The sequence below is a fragment of the Oncorhynchus gorbuscha genome, linkage group LG10, assembly GCF_021184085.1.
Source record: "Oncorhynchus gorbuscha isolate QuinsamMale2020 ecotype Even-year linkage group LG10, OgorEven_v1.0, whole genome shotgun sequence".
Classification (NCBI taxonomy): Eukaryota; Metazoa; Chordata; class Actinopteri; order Salmoniformes; family Salmonidae; genus Oncorhynchus; species Oncorhynchus gorbuscha.
The window spans coordinates 75,041,995-75,064,383 of record NC_060182.1 but is presented as its reverse complement, the minus strand read 5'-3'; the positions used below and the strand labels follow the sequence as shown (position 1 = coordinate 75,064,383).

The 22,389-nt window shown below is 43.0% G+C and overlaps 1 protein-coding gene across 2 annotated transcripts in view; it reads left to right on the top strand.

Moving 5' to 3' along the window:
- Nucleotides 1–696: 696 nt before the first annotated feature.
- LOC124046572 (rho-associated protein kinase 2-like) overlaps nucleotides 697–22,389 on the top strand; it is a 48,616-nt gene continuing 26,923 nt past the window's right edge. The window contains exon 1 of one of the 2 annotated variants that reach the window (XM_046367097.1): nucleotides 697–1,549. In XM_046367097.1, the coding sequence (XP_046223053.1) occupies nucleotides 1,451–1,549 (99 nt within the window). In that variant the 5' untranslated portion in view covers nucleotides 697–1,450. The remainder of the gene's footprint in view (nucleotides 1,550–22,389) is intronic. The other variant, XM_046367098.1, reaches the window with a different exon arrangement.

Here is a 22,389-nt window from a genome sequence, read left to right as displayed (position 1 = left end):
TTTCCAGATATTATTATGAGCCGTCCTCCTCTCAGCAGCCTCCTGTGATCTCCACTAGGGTCTGGGCTTGATGTGCACAGCTGGTAATACACTGGAGTCCCCCGGCGACCGGTTTGTACATGAAACTTTCTCCATTCAGGCTGCAAAGGCTTCGATTTCCTCTTTAACTAGATTTAAAGAGAAGGCTGAAAAAAACGGGGATAATATGCATACTTTCTTAATGAACACACCATTTTCCACTACTAGGCTAGAGTGGATAAAGCCTATGCTCCTTCCTGCTGTTGCGCCCTGCGTTCAGCCAATCAGGTTGCAGCAGTCTGTTGTTTACCCCTGGCTGAACACCGGGCGAAACACAGGAAGTATAGCATTCCTAGGCATTACCCATTATAGCATAGTGGTGGGAAACGATGTGGCAACCCATCAAGAGGTTCAAACCTATTGTTGTAACAAGGTGTTAGCGTGAGTCACATGGACAGTCGCAGGTTCAAGTCCCAACAATATCAAGAGATAGATACCTATGTGCTGTTAAATAGTGGAAATAATGTATCAATCAGATGAATCATTTCTCAGTGTGAAGAACGTATTTGTAAAACTTTAGGAGAGCTTTCGTCACATAGGCCTTCCTATGGTTCATCATGCAGCTTCCCACGTTGGACAGTAGGCTATATAGACAAGAGGAGGCTTATGGGTAAATGAGACGGCTCTGTTTGCATGTTGATATCAGAAGAGGGAGGAGAGAGATCTAGCTCTGGAAGTGGAGTATGTAGTGTACGAGGACTCCACGGTGGCTAACTGTAGTTAGCCATTCCGACAAACCTTTGTTTTTGGGCATGCAGGGATAAATACCCATGTAGTGCATGGGAGAAGAACTGATCATAGAAAGTTTAACGATTCATCACGCAAGCTATTTTGGAGAACGCCATTCTTACCCTGTACATTTGCCTACGACTGTGAGGCAGTCACAAAATCCATGTAATTTGAGAGTTTCTAAAGTTGGATTTTAAACACTGCGGACTGTTTTAGAAACACATTTTTGAAATTGAAGCAAAGCATTTCGGAGCGCCCAAAAAGAGAAGGGGAGGGGGGTCAAAGAAAACGCCCTGTTGCTGAATCTTCTAAAAATGTTAACTTAATCGCCGTGTGAACCTTAGAGAACATTTATATTGAATATGTTACCATAAGTTTTTACCTTCATTTGCGTTTAACGACATCTCCTAACTAATTGGCAAGTTTGAGGAGCGGCGCTTCTCCCTTCACGGTGGATTATGTTTTCCCCTTCATTGTGGACTCTGTAATTCCGAAGCGATTTCAGAGGGCGGTGAGTCGGAGGCTGCTAGGCCCACGGCGATTGCTCAAGAACTACAATATATTTTTTCTCATGTAAACTCTTAAGACTTCTCATAAGGCTCGTCTTATATGTAAACGTACCGGGCGTTAATCAATCGCAAAGATGTCGCTTGGTGCAGAGAGAAGGATGGAAAACCGGTTGAAAAAGCTGGAGGCCATGATCAAAGATCCAAGATCTGCGATAAACTTAGAAAGTTTACTGGTAAGTCTGCTTAAATATTTTATTAATAGGTCCCATGTTTTCCCCTTTCGCATTTTGAAGCAACCGAAAAAAGACATAGTAATAGGTAGACTTCTTACGCCTTTTAACCAAGATATGTATACATTTTTATGTTCAGATAATATATTGTAACCGAATTTCCACAAAAGCTTTGATGCAGGTCAACAACATTCATTGAGAAATTATAGACCTATCTTTTAGATTAACAAACTGTATTTGCACATTATCGTTAGCCTACATTTTAGCACCGATAACCGAGCCATGTGTATCCTTCTATGACAATATGTAGCCGAGCCTACATGCTAATAGTAATTGACCGGCTATTCAGATGACATGCAGACACGGCCTATAATGAATTGCTCCTGGTAAAGTTACGATTTATAGTGGCTACATAAGCCTATGTACGGGTATAAGGACAGTCATAGAAAATAATTGCGCCCTTAGTTTTCTATTGAGACATGAGAGCATTTGATGCAGCAGACAACATACTTTAACTATAGCCGTAGCCTTTAACTGTCTGTTTGAAGATTATGGGGAATAGTGGAAAATGTGTATATCGTTGTAGGTTACTTCTATGGAAACATTTCTTCCGTTCAAATCCTTGAGCGATCTTCCACTTGGCAAGGGATTGGCACACTATATGGGATATGCACCAGACGGGTACCACTACCAACGGCATGCCACATGCGCGCTTCTCTCTTATACAGACCGATGCGTTGTAGTAGCTGCCAAAGAGAGGACTGGGTTGTAGACCTCAGCCAACTGTTTAAGAGGATAATAACAAGTAAACGATTGAGGAGCATTTACCCAGACAGGCATACTCACTGCTGTGGAATGTCGAGAGGACTGTCATCTGTTAATAGGCCTGAAAACATTCCGCATAAACTTATTGTGATAATAGTTGTTCCAGACTGAAATAGCCACACCTACATCCTAAACACTCATATTTTACAAATGTATGTGTTTCCATCGAATCTCCCCCAGACACATTTCAAAACTGAATTGAAGGCCTAGCAGTGGATTTTCCTGCAGTTACAATAGATGCCATGTTAAGCAGTTTCTGAAACGGAATTAAACTTCTACAGTGCCAGTTAAAATCTTTTTAAAAGTGCAGAATGAATATAGTGTATATGCAGTGACTGAATCCTCAGCTGTTTATTTCCTGGGAATGAGTAGGAAATGGATATCAGAGCTAGATGACTGTTCTAGACTGAAGTTGAGTGGGAAGAGTGCGTGGGTTTGAACAGGCTGGATCCTCTAGCCTCCCAAGCCATTTTTAGTGCCTCGCTCTACGTTATTGCTTGCTATGAAGAAGGCAGAGAGGACAAGCGTCAGGCATTGCATTGATGCAGTCAGGCTGTTTCTACATGCTCTGGTCAGCAGCACATATTCAGACCCCCAGCATACCCTCCATTATTCCCTTTAAAATCTTTGCCTAATGGTAAATTATGAACACAGTCACCGACATCCATTAACACCTATAAAAGCTTCTTACGTATACAGTGCATTCTAAAAGTATTCAGACCCCTTCACTTTTTTGACATTTTGTTACATTAGCCTTATTCTAAAATGGATTCAATTGTTTTTCCCTTGTCAATCTACACACAACACCCCATAATGAAAAGCAAAAACAAGTTTTTTGAAATTTTTGCAAATGTATTAAAAATAAGCTGATCACAGTTACATAAGTATTTAGAATGTTTACTCAGTACTTTGTTGAAGCACCTTTGGCAGCGAGTCTTCTTGGGTATGACGCTAGTTTGGCACACATGTATTTGGGGAGTTTCTCCCATTCTTCTCTGCAGATCCTCAAGCGCGGTCAGGTTGGATGGGAAGTGTCGCTGCACAGCTATTTGCAGGTCTCGGAGATGTTCGATCGGGTTCAAGTCCGGGGTCTAGCTGGTCCACTCAAGGATTCAGAGAATTGTCCTGAAGCCACTCCTGCGTTGTCTGAGCTGTGTGCTTAGGGTCGTTGTCCTGTTGGAAGGTGAACCTTGACCCCAGTCTGAGAACCTGCTCCAGAGCGCTCAGGACTTCATCAAGGATCTCTATATATTTTGCTCCGTTCATCTTTCCCCCAATCCTGACTAGTCTCGCAGTCCCTGCCACTGAAAAACATCCCCACAGCGTGATGCTGCCACCACCATGCTTCACCGTGGGGATGGTATTGCCCGGGTAATGAGCTGTGCCTGGGTTCCTCCAGACGTGACGCTTGGTATTCAGGCCGAATAGTTCAATCTTGGTTTCATCAGAGCAGAGAATCTTGTTTCTCATGGTCAGAGAGTCGTTTAGGTGCCTTTTGGCGAACTCCAAGTGGGCTTTCAAGTGCTTTTTTCTGAGGAGTGGCTTCCCATCTGACCACTCTACCATACAGGCCTGGTAGACTGCTGCAGAGATGATTGTCCTTCTGGAAAGTTTTCCCATCTCCACAGAGGATCTCTGGAGGTCTTTCAGAGTGACCATCGGGTTCTTGGTCACCCTCCTGACCAAGGCCCTTCTCCCCCCATTGCTCAGTTTGGCCAGGCGGCCAGCTCTAGGAAGAGTCTTGGTGGTTCCAAACTTATTCCATTTAAGAATGATGAAGGCCACTGTGTTGGGGACCTTCAATGCAGCATAATGTTTGTGTACCCTTCCCCAGATCTCTGCCTCGACACAATCCTGTCTCTGAGCTGTACGGACAATTCCTTCGACCTCATGGCTTTGTTTTTGCACTGTCAACTGCGGGACCTTATATAGACAGGTGTGTGCCTTTCCAAATCATGTCCAATCAATTGAATATACCACAAGTGGACTGCAATCAAGTTTTAGAAATATCTCCAGGATGATCATTGGAAACAGGATTCACTTGTGCTCGAGTCTCATATTAAAGGGTCTGAATATTTATGTAAATAAAGTGTTTCTGTTTTTTTTTTTCCAGTACATTTAAAAATGTCAACCTGTTTTTGCTTTGTCATTATTGGGTGTTGTGTAGATTGAGGGATATATATGAATCCATTTTAGAATAAGGCTTGAACATAACAAAATGTGGAAAAAGGGAAGGGGTCTAAATACTTTCTGAATGCACTGTAATTATCCTGGATAAGACTAATTGCCTCAGCAGAACAATGCCTGGGCCATTTTTATGTCCTTGTTTACTGTAAACGTTTTTCAACCTGTACTCTTCTTAATTTGCACTCTATGTACAGGTAATTGTCCAAATAAAGGAAACTCCATCATAAAGTGTTTTAATAGGGCATTTGGCCTGAACAGCTTCAATGTATCTTGGCATATATTTTACAATTGTCTGGAATTCTATTGGAGGGATATGGCACCATTATTCCATGATGAATTCTATAATTTGGTGTTAAAATGTTTTTATTTGTCTCATGCTTCATAGACTAACTGTAAAATGCTTAAGGGTCAATTTTCAACAATGCAGAGTTAAAGAGAAGATCAAATAAATCAATTGAAATAGTGACACGAGAATTAAATACACTGAATAACAAAAAAGAAAGAGTAAGAATTACATTGCTATATACTGAGTGCACAAAACATAAGGAACACCTGCTCTTTCCATGACACAGCTTTCACCTGGTCAGTCCATCATCCCTTAATGATGTTATATCCACTTCAATCAGTGTAGATACAAGGGAGGAGACTGGTTTAAAGGATTTTGAAGCCTTGAGACATGTATTGTGTGTATGTGTGTCATTCAGGAGGTGGATGGGAAAGACAAAAAATATTTCGGTGCCTTTTGAACAGGGTATGGTAGTAGATGCCTGGCACACCAGTTTGTGTGTCAAGAACTGCAACGCTGCTGAGTTTCACGCTCAACAATTTCCCATGTGAATCAAGAATGGTCCACCACCCAAAGTACATCCAGCCAACTTGAATCAACTGTGGAAAGCATTGGAGTCAACATGGGCCAGCATCCCTGTGGAATGCGTTTGACACCTTTTATAGAGTCCATGTCCTGACTAATTGAGACTGTTCTGAGGGTAAAAAGGGGTACAACTCAATATTAGGAAGGCGTTCCTAATGTTTTGTATAGGGAGTAGAAAATAACATGGCTATATACAGGATGTACCAGTACCAAGTCTATGTGCAGGGGTACGAGGTAATTGAAGTATCTATGTACTGTACTTATCGGTAGGGTTAAAGTGACTAGGCAACATGATAGATAATAACAAAAGTGTGTGTGTTGGGGGGGGTGTCTAGGTAAGTACACTACATGACCAGAAGTATGTGGACACCTGTACATTGAACATCTCATTCCAAAATCATGGGCATGAATATGGAGTTGGTCCCTCTTTTGCTGCTATAACAGCCTCTACTCTTCTAGGAAGGCATTCCACTATATGTTGCAACATTGCTGCGGGGACTTGCTTCCATTCAGCCACAAGCAATTAGTGAGGTCGGGCACTGATGTTGAGCAATTAGGCCTGGCCCGCGTTCCCTTTTCATCCCAAAGGTGTTCGATGGGGTTGAGGTCAGGGCTCTGTGCAGGCCAGTCAAGTTCTTTCACACCGATCTCAACAAACCATTTCTGAATGGATTTTGCTTTGTGCACAGGGTGCATTGTCATGCTGGAACAGGAAAGAGCCTTACCCAAACTGTTGCCACAAATTTGGAAGCACAGAATCATCTAGAATGTCATTGTATGCTGTAGCGTTAAGATTTCCCTTCAACGGAACTAAGGGGCTGAGCCCGAACCATGAAAAACAGCCCCAGACTATTATTCCTCCTCACCAAACTTTACAGTTGGCACCACGCATTGGGGCAGGTAGCGTTCTCCTGGCACCCGCCAAACCCAGATTTGTCCGTTGGACTGCCAGATGGTGAAGCGTGATTCATCACTCCAGAGAACGCGCTTCCACTGCTCCAGAGTCCAATGGCTGTGAGCTTTACACCACTCCAGCTGACGCTTGGCATTGTGCATGGTGATCTTTAGGCTTGTGTGCGGCTGTTTGGCCAGGGAAACCTGTTTCATGAAGCGCCCGATAAAGTTATTGTGCTGACTTTGCTTCCAGAGGCAGTTTGGAACTGGGAACTTCACGGCTGAGCCATTGTTACTCCTAGCCGTTTCTACTTCACAATAAGTGCACTTATAGTTGATCGGGGCAGCTCTAGCAAGGCAGAAATATGATGAACTGACTTGTTGGAAAGGTGGTATCCTATGACGGTGTCACATTGAATGTCACTGAGCTCTTCAGTAAGGCTATTCTACTGACAATGTTTGTCAATGGAGATTGCATGGCTGTGTACTTGATTTTATACACCTGTCAAACAGGTGTGGCTTAAATAGCTGAATCCAGTCATTTGATTCCAGAAATTATGAGCGGTCCTCCCCTCCTTAACTAGATTTAATAACGTCTGGGGAATAAACGGGAAAATATGCATACTTTCTTTATGAAACACCATTTTCCACCATCATGCCAGAGTGGTGAAAGCCTAGGAATGCTACTTCCTGATGGTGCACCCTGTGTTTAGCCAATCAGGTTGCAGCAGTCTTTTTACCCCTGGCTGACCACAGGGCGAAACCTCAGGAAGCATTAGCCTTTCTAGTATAGTGGTGGAAAATGATGTGGCAACCCATCAAGAGGTTCAAATGCTGCTGGGAGACCAGATGTTAAATCCAATATCAAATATTCTATTAGGCTCAACTTGAAGCTATATGATATCCTCTGCAAGTAGCCAACTTGATGCACACTTCATGATCATGGCACACAGCCATAAAAAACTCTTAACTGTTACAACAATTCAAGAGAGAGATCCCCAAGTGCTGTTAAATAGTAAGGCCATTCGATGCCAATGTTTGTCTTTAGCGATTGCATGGCTGTGTGCTTGATTTTATAGACCTGTCAACAAGTGTAGCTGAAATGGCAGAGTCCACTAATTTGTTCACATACTTTTGTGTGTGGGTAGAGTCCAGTGTGTGTGCAGGAGTTGGTGGCAAAAAAACATCCAATGCAGGTAGTCCGGTTAGCCATTTGATTAGCTATGTTTAGAAGTATGATTGCTTGGGTGTAGAAGCTGTTCAGGTTCCAGACTTGCAGCATTGCCATGTGGTAGCAGAGATAAGTCTGTGGTTTGGGTGGCTGTACTCTTTCATAATATTTTGGGCCTTCCTCTGACACTGCCTGGTATAAAGGTCCTGGATGGCAGGGAGCTCGGCCCAGTGAATTACTGGGACTTACGCACTACACTGTGAGGCACCTTGCGGTGAAATGCCAAGCAATTTCCATACAAAGTGGTGATGCAGCCAGTAAGTGTTCTTGATGGTGCAGCTATTGAAGGTTTTGAGGATCTGAGGGCCAAAGCCGTTGTCGTGCCCTCCTCGCGACTGTTGGTATGCTTGGACCCTTGTAGTGCCAGAGGTTGTTTTCCTGGCACTACACTGACAGGTCTCTGACCACCTCCCTCTAGGCTGTCTCATCGTTGTCAGAGATCAGGCCAACCACCGTAGTGTAATCAGCAAACTAAATGATGGTGTTGGAGTCATGTGTGACCACAGGAGGGGACTAAGCACACACCCCTGAGGGGCCCCCGTCTTGAGGGTCAGTGTGGCAGATGTGTTGTGGCCTACCCTCACCACCTGGGGGAGGCCCGTCAGGAAGTCTAGGATCCAGTTGCGAAGGGAGGTGTTTTAGACCCAGGGTCATTAGCTTAGTAATGAGCTTTATGGGCACTATGGTGATGAACACTGAGGTGTAGTCAATGAACAGCATTCTCACATAGGTGTTCCCTTTGTCCAGGTTTGGAAGGGCAGTGTGGATTAAGATTGCCTCATCTATGGATCTGTTGGGGCGGTATGCTAATTGGAGTAGGAATGGGGATTCCGGGATGATATGAGCCATGACCAGCCTTTCAAAGCACTTCATGCTACCAAGGTGAGTGCTACAGGGCGGTAGTAATTTAGGCAGGTTCTGTTCACTTTCTTGGGCACAGGGACTATGGTGGTCTGCTTGAAACATGGGTATTACAGTCTTTGTCAGGGAGAGGTTGAAAATGTCAGCGTCAAGACACTTGCCAGTTGGTCCACGCATGCTTTGAGTACACGTCCTGGTAATCCGTCTAGTCCCGCGGCCTTGTGAATGTTGACTTGTTTAAAGTTCTTGCTCACAACGGCTACGGAGAGTGTGATCACACAGTTGTACGGAACAGCTGGTGCTCTCATGCATGCTTCAGTATTGCTTGCCTCGAAGAAAACATAAAAGGCATTTAGCCCGTCTTGTGGCTGAGTTTCCCTTTGTAGTCCGCAATAGTTTGCAAGTGCTGCCACATCCGACGAGCATCAGAGCCAGTGTAGTAGGATTCAATCTTAGTCCTGTATTGTCTCTAAACCTGTTTGATTGTTCGTCTGAGGGCATAGCAGAATTTCCTATAAGCATCCGGATTAGTGTCTCACTCCTTGAAAGTTGTAGCTCTAGCCTTTAGCTTGGTGTGGATGTTGCCTGTAATCCATGGCTTCTGGTTGTGATATGTACGTACGATCACTGGGGGGTCAATGCACTTATTGATGAAGCCGGTGACTGAGGTGGTATACTCCTGAATGCCATTGGATGAATCCTGGAACCTATTCCAGTCTTCTAGTAAAACAGTACTGTAGCGTAGCATCTGGGTCATCTGCCCACTTCCGTATTGAGTGAGTCACTGGTACTTCTTGCTTTAGTTTTTGCTTTTAAGCAGGAATCAGGAGGATAGAATTATGGTCAGATTTGCCAAATGCAGGGCGAGGGAGAGCTTTGTATGTGTCTGTGTGTGGAGCAAATGTTTTCTAGAGTTTTACTTCCTCTGGTTGCACGCAACATGCTGGTAAAACAGATTGAAGTTTTCTGCATTAAAGTCCCCGGCCACTAGGAGCGCTGCTTCCGGATGGACATGTTCTTGTTTGATTATGACTTTATACAGCTCGTTGAGTGCGGTCTTAGTGGTAAATAGATGGTGTGGTCTACAGCTTATCATGAGGTACCTTACCTCAGGTAAGAAATAGCTCGAGACTTCCTTAATATTAGACATCACGCTCCAGCTGTTATTGACAAATACACACACCACCACCCCTTGTCTTGCCGGGCATAGCTGTTCTGTCCTGCCAATGCACTGAAAACCCAGCCAACTGTATATTATCCGTGTTGTTGTTCAGCCACGACTTGGTGAACCATAAGATATTACAGTTTTTAATGTCCCGTTGCTGGGATAGTTGCAAACGGAGCTTATCCAGTTTATTCTCCAGTGATTGCATGTTGACCAATAGAACAGATGGTTGAGGCGGGTTACACACTTGACGATGAATTCTCACAAGCCACCCCGATTTCCGCTCCTTGTACATCTGTCTTTTCTTCACATGAATGGCTGGGATTTTGTCCTTGTCTCGGGAAAACAGTATATCCTTTGCGTCGAACTCACTAAAGAAAAATTCTTCATCTAGTTCAATGTGAGTAATTGCTGTTCTGATACCCAGAAACTCTTTTCTGTCATAAGTGACGGTAGCAGCAACATTATGTATAAAATACGTTTCACACAATGCAAAAAATAAATAAAAAATAGCACCGTTGGTTAGGAGCCCGTAAAACGGCAGCTCTTGTCTGTGGATCTGTTGGGGCAGCATGCAAATTTGAGTGGATTCAGGGTGTCTGGGATGATGGTGTGGCTGTGAGCCATGACCAGCCATGACCAGCCTTTTAAGTGTTTCATCGCTACAGATGTGAGTGCTACGGGGAGATTGTCATTTAGACAGGTTGCCTTGGTGTTCTTGGGCACAGGGACTCTGTGGTCTGCTTTAAACATATAGATATTAGACTGGGTCATGGATAGGGCAGTGATGGTAATTGAATAACCGTGTAACTGACGGTTATGGATGAAGACGGACATGTAAATAAAATAACCGTCAAAACCGTTTTAAATTAGCCGACATTCATTTAGATTTGTCAAATATTATTCACTTTATTTTCATGTAAATAAACTCTACCTAATAGTGGGAGTGTTTCCTAATGATTAAGTGATTGGTTTGTTAACCTAGTATCTATAAAAAAAACTCTACATCTCTATCCAACTTTCCTTTGATGCTCAAGGAGCTAGTCGCTGGTGGGGGGTGTAGAGCACTAAGCTTTGGCACTTATGTAAAAAATAAACGTTTTCATTGCTTGCTAGTAAATAAATAAATCTGTCTTTAAAAAGGCTGGATGTGTCTGACTAACTCTTTGGCCTGAATGTCAAGCGTCACTTCATGAGGAAACCTGGCACCATCCCTACGGTGAAGCATGGTGGTGGCAGCATCACGCTGTGGGGAAGTTTTTCAGTGTCAGGGACCGGGAGACCAATCAGGATTGAGGGAAAGATGAATGGGTCAAAGTACAGAGAGATCTTGACAAACCTACTCCAGAGCGCTCAGGACCTCCGACTGGGGAAAAGGTTTAGATTCCAACAGGACAACAACCCTAGGCACACAGTGAAGACAAAACAGGAGTGGCTTCGGGGACAAGGCTCAATGTCCTTGAGTGGCCTAGCCAAAGCCTGGACTTGAACCTGATCGAACATCTCTGGAGAGACCTGAAAATAGCTGTGCAGCGACACTCCCCATCCAACCTGACAGAGCTTAAGAGGATCTGCAGAGAAGACGAGGAGAAACTCCCCAAATACAGGTGTGCGAAGGTTGTAGCGTCATACTCAAGAAGACTAAAGGCTGTAATCGCTGCTTAAGGTGCTGCAACAAAGCTCTGAGCAAAGGGTCTGAACACGCAATTGAATCCATTTTAGAATAAGGCTGTAACGCAACAATATGGAAAAGTGAAGGTCTGAATACTTTCCGAATGCACTGTATACTGTTAATCTCATCCCAGAACATGCCCTTTTTAATTTCAGTAGTGCTCAGTTTAGGCACATTAGACATACTGTATCATCGAAGCTTGAAGCAAAACATCAATGATGGCAGTATTTTCCCCCAGGCCCCAGCCCCACTGATCCCATTTAGTTGGCAGAGCACCATTGCTGACTGGGTACTTTTTTTCAGTCTCCAGCATCAGGCAGAAGTTATACTGACTCAAACAGCCCCTCTGGGATAGCGGCATTAAAGAGATGGCATTTCTCTAGGTAGGCCTAACTACTTCATTCAGTTGCATGAGCAGCCTTTTTGCTGTCCTCAAGGAAATGACCTCATTGAATAAATAGTTGGAGCTATATATGGGGCTGAAAGTCCCTCTGAATTGCTGCTCTTTCCCCTTTCACTTTTCTCTTCATTTAACTGCTTCCCTTCTCTCTCTCACCGGTTCAAACGGAGTATTTGATTTTCAAAGTTAAATCAACACCAGTGACTTAGATCTAACTGCAGAGTTGCATTCTTCTCAATGTTTATTTCATTTGTGTGTTGCTGGAGATATGGGCAATTCCACTGTAACCGAGCGATGCTGACCTTTTTAACCTTTTAACATGTATATCAAACCCCCAAAAACTATTGCAAGTTTAACAAAACTCTATGCACAATGACTACTTTTAACAATTTCCACTGAGCATTTTAAAACACTTGCTTGAAGTGCAGTTAGTTTGGTAGCAATGATGGCACAAACAGCACAAACTTTGCATCTGCACTGTTCAAGTAAATGTGTTTTTGTAATATTTTTAGTGGAAATTGTTAAGTAGTCCTTGTGCATAGAGTTGTATGGTTTTTGTTTAACTTAGAATCATTGAATTTTGGTTTGACATACATTTTAAAATGAAACATCTTAGTCTCAGCATCACTATGTTTGCATGGAATTGCCCACATGTACCTACACAACTGTTACCTAACCTTTGGGACATGATCGCATCCACAATAGACGTGGAACTTTAAAAAAAATATATTAAAAAAATTAACCTTTATTTAACTAGGCGAGTCAGTTAAGAACCAATTCTTATTTTAAATGACGGCCTAGTGGGTTATATGTCTGTTCAGGGGCAGAACGACAGATTTGTACCTTTTCAGCTCGGGGGTTTGAACTTGCAACCTTCCGGTTACTAGTCCAACGCTCTAACCACTAGGCTACCCTGCTGCTCACAAGTCTCAAATGTGATAGCCGGACTCGGCACCTAGCTTAAAGTTTCAACTTCCACTGTGAGTGAGAACATTCAAATTATGGAATTCTATAAATGATTAGTCTTCTCAGTCTCTGTGTCGCTTGCGGAGTCTTGCGAGAGAATATTGGTGTATTGGTTACTCTAGTCCAGCGCTCTCAACCCTGTTCCTGGAGAGCTATGGTCCTGTAGGCTTTCGTGCCAACCCTAATCTAGCGCACTTGAATTTAATAATTAGCTGATTGATGAGCTGAATCACATTACAAATCTGGTTGGAGTGACCCTACAGGATGGTAGCTCTCGAGGAACAGGCATGGAGAGCCCTGCTCTAGTCTATCAAGCTTCTCTCTGGTGCTGTGAGTCTGATTGGCACTTTAAATGTCCTTTGGAGGTTTCATCTAGTTCTTGTCAAATCATTCTGATGGCCCAAGTCCATATACTGTTTCTATGTATTCACTAACACTGCTAGTGCCACTACCTCTGTGTTTAGTATTAGTTGCCTGCTTGTTTTGATTATCTCTGTGGGTTCATTTGAATGGAACCACACACCCGTGAGAATGGCGGTGTTGATTTCTGGGTCTGTACTCTGTATGGTGTGAGCTTGGCATAGGCTGGGATAGGCGGTGCCATCTGGAGGAAGTATTATCTTCAATGAGCTTTGTTTGGGTATTGAGGAATAAATTGGTGTGTATGTTTAGTAGCAGACTGCCATTCTCCCTTCTGATGTTGTGCCATGTTATTGGTAGTGAGAGATTCCGTATGAAATCAGGACATAAAAAGACCATGATTTTCACAATGTAATCCATAGATTGGTGCTTAGGACGAAAGATTGATATGTATTTGACATTTGTATCTAAAAGCAGAGTAGAGGAATAATTGACCTAAGTTGGCATATTTATTGCATTTTAGCCTTACACAGGCAAGTTTTATTTTTATTTTACTGTTGCTGCTTCCTGTTATGTTTTTTTTTTTAATAGACCAGTCTCAAAACACCAGTTTTAAATGTTCAAATTCATAATCAATATGCTGAAATTGGTTGTAATATTTTGAAGACTAAAAAATACTCCCTTCACATCAGAGGCTGGTGGGAGGAGCTATAGCAGGATAGGTCATTGTTATTGCTGAAATATAATTCATGGAATGGTATCAAGCATTAAGGAAACTACACGTTTGATTACATTCCAGCCATTACAATGGGCCCATCCTACCTCCAGCCTCCTCTGCTACACATACATGTGTCACACGTGTGTTTAGATTACTTATATTTTCCTAAATTAGTAGCTACCTTTTTTAAAACTGCACACACACCAACATTTACCTAACGGCCACTCTAAACTGGAATTGATTAGCCTGTTCTCCTGTTTTCAATAGCGTGCACAAATTAATCACTCCCATCAATATTGTATAGAAATCCATGGAACTGGGACAATAACCGCGGGGACATGTACAGTTTGTGCTCTTCTAAAAGACTAACCACAACGAAGTTGAATATACTGTACCTATTGATAGATGAGAACCTGTAGTGCCACAATGTTTATGGTAGATGGCCAATACAAAAAAGTTAATGCAACACTTTGACTGGATCATTTGAATGAATAATCACCTCACAGATATAGTTCTACATAGTGACTCGTTGGCTTTCATTTGAGTGATAGCTTGACTGGCAAATCTGTGTGTTTGTTTGTGGCCAGTGACTTTTCTGAAGACTCCGCCCAGATTTTGTCCTTTCCATTTGAGATTGAAAATGCTATGGACAGGCACATATGATAAAATCAACGGTGCCAAACCAAAGCTATTTATCTGTTTTAAAGCAATCGATTTAGTATCATCTTGATGACTACAAACTTTTATTTTAAGGCGAAAAGGATTTGTAATTCCACTTAATTTGTGGTGAAAATACAAGCTTGTGTACGGTAGTAACACAAACTGTCCACATTAGGGAAATTAGCACAATACACAATTATTTACAGAGTAGCTGCTGTTCGAACCCGACCTGCCATGGCTATTGATACTGAGATTTATGCGTATTTGTGTATATTTAAGCAAGCCTGTCAAACAAAGCAAGACATATAGTCAAAATAGCAATGAATTATGATTGCAAACATTGGCTAGTTATTTTTTCAGCTACTCTCATTACGATATGGCAGCATAACTATGAAGATTATCATCACAAATAGTAGGCAGTCTAAAGCAGTACTTGACAAACGACGTTAGGAATAATGGCGCGCGCTGTATGGGCAGCAACTATAAAGGTTCGCCTACATCACACACAACGTTAATTGTTTTTGCTCCAATGCAATGTGAAGGGACTACGTCCTGCTTGTGCAAATGCAATATCCATTACAACAGACACAAGGTTTTATAGCCTTCAATAAATACTTTTTTGATTGTTTGTTCAGATCCCCACAGGGTTTTTTATTTGAGCTGTTAAAGAAATATGAGGCAGACAGAGGCTGCATCATCATGATGCAGAAGAGGGTGAGTAAAGAGAACCCTAAAGGGAACGTGTGTGTGCGTGTGTAAAATAACATGTGCAGAACGTGATCCGGTTCCTTAGCTTTGAGAACGAGTTTTCCAGAGGGGCGGGGACCACGAGCAACAACTCAGTATTTGTTTGCCACAGACAATAATTTAATATGGAAAAATAAGTCATTTCAATTTAGGGTAATAGTATACATTGCTCACTCACAAGCTAATGCAACAATTACACCTATTTCTCACTCATTTAACCATTTTAGAGTTTTAAAATGCTCTCAAACAGAATTTAACTGAACGCTCTAGATGAGCCACCGTCATGTCTGTGCAGCAGCCTGAACATTCGATGTCCCTAATGGTAGGCGACGGTACCAATCACAGCCAGCATTTTACTTGTATTATTCCACATCCTGCAAATTACCAGCAGGGGGTGACCATTTTGAAACCATTTTCACATTCACTCTGTTGGTAATGCTTACAAATTGGATCATAAGTCCTAAAGTAGCGGAGATCCCACTCTGGACCTTTCATATGCCTGTAGAGCGTCTTCTGTTCAATATATTAAACATTTTGCCATATCCAAAATATGTTTCCAATATTCCTAAATGTATTTACTTTTACTCAAGGCTTAAAAATCCTTATCATTATCAATAGGGGATCATTTCACTAGGATTCTTCATCTGGTCAATCTATGTCATGGAAAGAGCAGGTGTTCATGTTTTGTACACTGTGTACAGTATGTCAACAATCCTTTCTCCAAAGGACCATTCTATCTATGGATTCAATTTAGTGAAAATCCCCACAATCATGGTATTTGTTTTGTCCTGGTTTCGTAAGGAGTCACTCTAGTGCTAACAAGAGGACTTGACTGATTTGATCATTTAGGATGTTTCTGTGGATAGGAGACATTGTTTGAATTGATCTGTTCAAGTTTGTACTTTGTCCAAGATGAATGGTAGTGTTGTCCAGGGCAGACAAACACCGTGAAGCTGTCGCAAAGCGCAGAAGTTAGAGGCCTTTACCCCAGCAGATTGCTAAAATGTAGTTAAACTTCTGTACTTGCCTATAAGTAGTGTAAAATAAATAATTGCATTTGTTTCCACATTCATTTATGTTTTGACTCTCCTTTCTCTCGTTCTCCCTCTGTCCTGTCCACCTCTCTTCCTCTCGCTGCTCCTGTCTCCAGTCGTGGGGGAAATCCAGTGTTACATGGAACTGCTGCTCTGCTCTGACTCCTCAGAGGCTGAATTTCTGTTCAATTTGTCTCCAAGTGTGACCGCTCGCTAGCTGCATTGGCTGCTTTGTACCAGTGGGGAGAAACACTCCATATATGGTGGTGTGATGGTGGCCAGGGCCAAGTTTAGCAAAACAAGCATGCACACCTCCTCTCTTGAGACAGCCTCTCATTCTCCTCCCCTATTCCTTCTCCTCCATTCTCCGTTAGCCGCGGAAATCCCAGCTCCTGTGCAAAATGCAGTTCTAACATTGTGAGAACGTTAGCTAGTTTCCACTGCTGGTCATGCAAATGTAGTGCAGTGTATGCTGTAATAGTTGGTCAAGGGGCTAAGCCTTACAACTGAAGGTAGTTAGTCTTAGATGTATTTTTTTGCCTTTTTTGGTGTAGCCTTTATAGGGGGCTTGAGCACGGCTTGTGGCATCTGAGGGAGAAGGGAAAACATATTGCGATTAAAAGCACGGAATCTTGTGGGCGAGAAGAGTCAGACTTTATTTTTAGGCATGAAGACATGTCAGGGATGGGAGGAGAAAGGACTTTGGCGAAGCGTTCCGCCTACTCGTGTACCATTCTATTAATCTGCCTTCAGCATCACAACTTCACGACCACTTCCTGGGAAAAGAAAGCTTCCCGTATAAACACACAAACGCTGTGTATGCACATGCACACATACATACATACTCCTTTCTAAAGTAGTGAGCCTAATCACCTATGGAAAAATATACTATACAAAAATATAAAGTGTTGGTTTCATGAGCTGAAATAAAAGATCCCAGAAAAGTACCATATGCACCAAAACTTCTCCCATTGTGTGCACTAATTTGTTTACATCCCTGTTAGTGAGCATTTCTCCTTTGCCAAGATTAACCATCCACCTGACAGGTGTGACATATCAAGAAGCTGATTAAACATCATTGTTACACAGGTGCACCTTGTGCTGGGAACAATAAAAGGCCACTCTATGTGCAGTTTTGTTACACAACAGAATGTCACAGATGTCTCAAGTTTTGAGGGGCCGTGCAATTGGCCTGCCAACTACAGGAATGTCCACCAGAGCTGTTGCCAGAAAATGGAATGTTCCTTTCTCTACCATAAGCGTCATTTTGGATAATTTGGCAGGACTTTTACCCGACCTCAGTCTCAGACCACGTCTAACCACGCCAGCCCAGGACCTCCACATCCAGCTTCTTTACCTGCCGGAATTGTCTGAGACCAGACAGCTGACAAAACTGTGGGTTCGCACAACTGAAGAATTTCTGCACAAATGGTCAGTAACCGTCTCAGGGAAGCTAATTGGCGTGCTCGTCGTCCTCGCCAGGGTCTTGATCTGACTGCAGTTCGTCGTTGTAACCAACTTCAGTGGGCAAATGCACACCTTCGATGGACACTGGCATGCTGGAGAAGTGTGCTCTTCACGGCTGAATCGCGGTTTCGACTGTACAGGGGATATGGCAGACAGCGATCTGTATGGCAGTATATCGTCATGTGGGCGAACGGTTTGCTGACGTCAACATTGTGAACATAGTGCCCCATGGTTGAGGTGGGGTTAAGGTCTGGGCAGGCATAAGCTACGGACAACGAACACAATTGCATTTTATCGATGGCAATTTGAATTCAGAGATACCGTGGCGAGATCCTGAGGCCCTTTGTCGTGCCATTCATCCGACGCCATCACCATGTTTCTGCATGATAATGTGCGTCTCCATGTCGCAAGGATCTGTACACAATTCCTGGAAGCTGAAAATGTCCCAGTTCTTCCATGGCCTGCATACTCACCAGATATGTCACCCATTGAACAAGTTTAGAATGCTTTGGATCAACGTAGTCGACAGGGTGTTCCAGTTCCCACCAATATCCAGCAACTTCGCACAGCCATTGAAGAGGAGTGGGACAACATGCCACAGTCAACAGCCTGATCAACTCTAAGCAAAGGAGGATGTTGCGCTGCTTGAGGCAAATGGTGGTCACACCAGACACTGACTGGTTTTCTGATCCACGTCCCTACTTTAAAAAAATACAAATGACATATATGTATTTTAAGGTATCGGTGACCAACCGATGCATATCTGTTTCCAGTCATGTGAAATCCATAGATTAGTGCCCAAATGAATCTATTTCAATTAACTGATTTCCTTACATGAACTGTAACTCATTAATATCTTTGAAATTGTTGCGTTTTTATATTTTAGTTCAGTGTACATAATATACTTGATGAATAATAAGTCGACAACGTATCTGTTTAAATTCTCTGACGTCCAACATATGTTTTAAATAACAAAACATATCAGGCATGACATCCATCAGCAGTTAGACAAAATACAGACGTCGTGCTAGTCTGTTTCCCTCCATGGGTCACAGTATGAGGCCTTGCTATATGGGGCCTTGCTATTTGAGACGATGGCTCTGACTGTTCCAGTACTCCAGAGTTATTTGCTCAGCCTGGCATACCCCTCGCTCTGGCTCTGCTTCTCCCAACAACTATTTTTAAACATCTGGAATTTGACCAAACATTTGCTTTCCACTCAAGCCTTTTAAAGTCCAGAGGCTGTTTTCTGTTCCACATGCCTGGAGATGGGATCGGACAGGATGGTTTGGGAGATGGAGAGGGAATGGTCCCTGTCAGATCTATTGCTTTAACTAACGAGATTTGGTTATAATTAACATCCCCGACGAAGAAAAGGTTTCAAATGAAACGGATCATAATAGTAAACGGCATCACCCCATGTCTTAGGTGTGTTCGTGTAGTTCAGTGGTTCTCAAACCTTTTCTAGTCCCGTACCCCTTCAAACATTCAACCTTCAGCTGAAAACCCCCTCTAGCACCAGGGTCAGCGCTCTCTCAATTTTTTAAAAGCCTGACACACACTACACAATGCATTTATTAAACATAAGAATATGTGAGTTTGTCACAACCCTATCTCGTGGGAAGTGACAAAAGAGCTCTTATAGGACCAGGGCACAAATAATATAATAATCATTTTGCGCTTGGCCATCTTGCATATAAAACCATATTTGTTCATCAAAATGGTGGTTATTCACCATAGGTTAAAGAGAAGGGTGTACTTGAAAGGATGCACATAACTGCAATGTTGTATTGGAGAGTCTTGAGTCGGTCTTATATTATTTTCCACAGACAGTCTGTGCCTGTGTTGCAAAGGGCAGTGGCTTCTGGTTTTAAATTAAATTGTCACAAACGCTTTTTGATATTTTGATGAGGGTCTCTTGTTCAGATATTGGTAAGTGGACTGGAGGCAGGGCATGAAAGGGATAATGAATCCAGTTTGTGTCGTCTGTTTCGGGAAAGTACCTGCATAATTGCGCACCCAGCTAACACAGGTGATTCGCTACATCACATTTTACATTGTCCGTAAGCTTGAGTTCATTTGCACACAAAAAAATCATACAATGATGGAAATACCTGTGTTTTGTCCTTGTTAATGCAGACAGAAGAGCTCCAACTTAGCCTCAATTTTGTACTGCACATCGAATATAAACTCAACAAAAAAAATAAACGTCCCTTTTTCATGACCCTGTCTTTAAAGGATAACTTCACAGATCTTCATTGTAAAGGGTTTAAACACTGTTTCCCATGCTTGTTCAATGAACCATAAACAATTAATGAACATGCACCTGTGGAACGGTCGTTAAGACACTAACAGCTGACAATTAAGGTCACAGTTATGACAACTTAGGACACTAACTCTGAAAAACACCACAAGGAAGATGCCCAGGGTCACTGCTCAATTCCTAAATTGGGTGGAATTTGTTTCAGTTTCTATCACATTACTTCTCCAAAGACATGTTCAGTTTGTACTTTTCTGCATGAACGTGCCTTAGGCATGCTGCAAGGAGGCATGAAGACTGCAGATGTGGCCAGGGCAATAAATTGCCATGTCCGTGCTGTGAGATGCCTAAGACAGCGCTACAGGGAGACAGGACGGAGAGCGGATCGTCCTTGCAGTGGCAGACCACGTGTAACGACACCTGCACAGGATCGGTACATCCAAACATCACACCTGCGGGACAGGTACAGGATGGCAACAACAACTGCCCGAGTTACACCAGGAATGCACAATCCCTCCATCAGTGCTCAGACTGTCCGCAATGGGCTGAGAGAGGCAGGACTAAGGGCTTGTAGGGCTGTTGTCTGGTGAGACTGCGATATATCACTGGCAACCAAGTCTCCTATAGGCACAAACCCACCGTCGCTCGACCAGAAAGGACTGGCAAAAAGTGCTCTTCACTAACGAGTTGTCGTTTTGTCTCACCATGGGTGATGGTTGGATTCGCATTCATCGTCGAAGGAATGAGCGCTACACCGAGGCCTGTACTCTGGAGCGGGATCGATGTAGAGAGTCCGTCATGGTCTGGGGCTGTGTGTGTCACAGCATCATCGGACTGAGCTTGTTGTCATTGCAGGCAATCTCAATGCTGTGCGTTACAGGGAAGACATCCTTCTCCCTCATGTGGTACCCTTCCTGCAGGCTCATCCTGACATGACCTTCCAGTATGACAATGCCACCAGCCATACTGCTCGTTCTGTGCGTGATTTCCTGCAAGACAAGAATGTCAGTGTTCTGCCATGGCCAGCGAAGAGCCCGGATCTCAATCCCATTGAGCACGTCTGGGACCTGTTGGATTGGAGGGTGAAGGCTAGGGCCATTTCCCCCTCCCCCAGAAATGTTTGGGAACTTGCAGGTGCCTTGGTGGAAGAGTTGGGTAACATCTCAAAGCACGAACTGGCAAATCTGGTGCAGCCCATGAGGTGGAGATGAATTGCAGTACTTAGTATCTGGTGTGGCCACCAGCTGCATTGACTGTTACTTTTGATTTTGACCCCCCCCCCCCTCTTTGTTCAGGGACACACATGACTAACAAATGGAATATTGTCTGTGGAACTTGTTCAGTTTGTCTCAGTTTTTTAATCTCGTTATATTCATACAAATAGTTACACACATTAAGTTTGCTGAAAATAAACGCAGTTGCTGTTTCTTTTTTTGCTGAGTTTGGAGTCTAGGATTACGCAACTAATCATTCAGGTGAGAAAAATCATCACCCAGATAGGCCAGTTGTGTGAAACTCATAATCATGCAAGTGGTCAGACAAGTCAAAATTAGGGTCAGTAAAGAACTTTAAGCTCGTCTCTCAATAAATAAAAAAAAGTGTCAATACTTTGCCCCTTGATAACCAGCGCACTTCTGTATGTTGTAAAAGTGTTACATGGTCGCTGCCATATCTTTGCGTAATGCAGAAAATACACTAGAGTTCAGGGGCCTTGATTTAACAAAGTTAACCATTTTCACTGTAGTGTCCAATACGTCTTTCAAGTTGTCAGGTATTCCCTTGGCAGCAAGAGCCTCTCTGTGGATGCTGCAGTGTACTCAAGTGGTGTCAGGAGAAACTGCTTGCATGCACGTTACCACTCCACTATGTCTCCCTGTCATAGCTTTTGCACCATTAGTACAGATACTAGCACATCTTGACCCCAAGTCCATTTGTTGTCACAAAGCTATCCAGTACTTAAATAATATCCTCTCCTGTTTTACTGGTTTCCAATGGTTTTCAGAAAAGGATGTCTTCCTTAATTGACCCCCCCCCCCCCCCCCCCCCATAAATGTAACAGACATGTGGCGGGCCTGGCACAGCTCCTGGTATGTCTGACTCATCCAGCTGTAATGCATAGAATTCACTGGCTTGTATGCGAAGCAGTAATTGTTTCAAAACATCTCCTGGCATGTCACTGATGCGTCTTGAAACTGTTGTTTGATGAAGGCGATTGTCTGTGTAGTTTTTTGGGGGGCCTTTTCCCACAGCATTGTCCCAGCCATATCCGCGGCAGCAGGAAGAATTAATTCCTCCTCCACATAGTATGGAGCTTGTCTGTCGTAGCCACTCGGTAGCTCACCATATAAGATGCTTCTAGACCCTTCTTATTAATGCTATCTGTTGCTTTTATACATCTTACTAGTTGAAAGTTGTCTTAATTCTCACTCAAACTGTGGTTGATTTTTCAAATTGGCATGTTTTGTTTCTAAATGTCTGCAGAAGAGTGACAGTTTCATAGTTGTGAGTACTTTTGCACATAACAC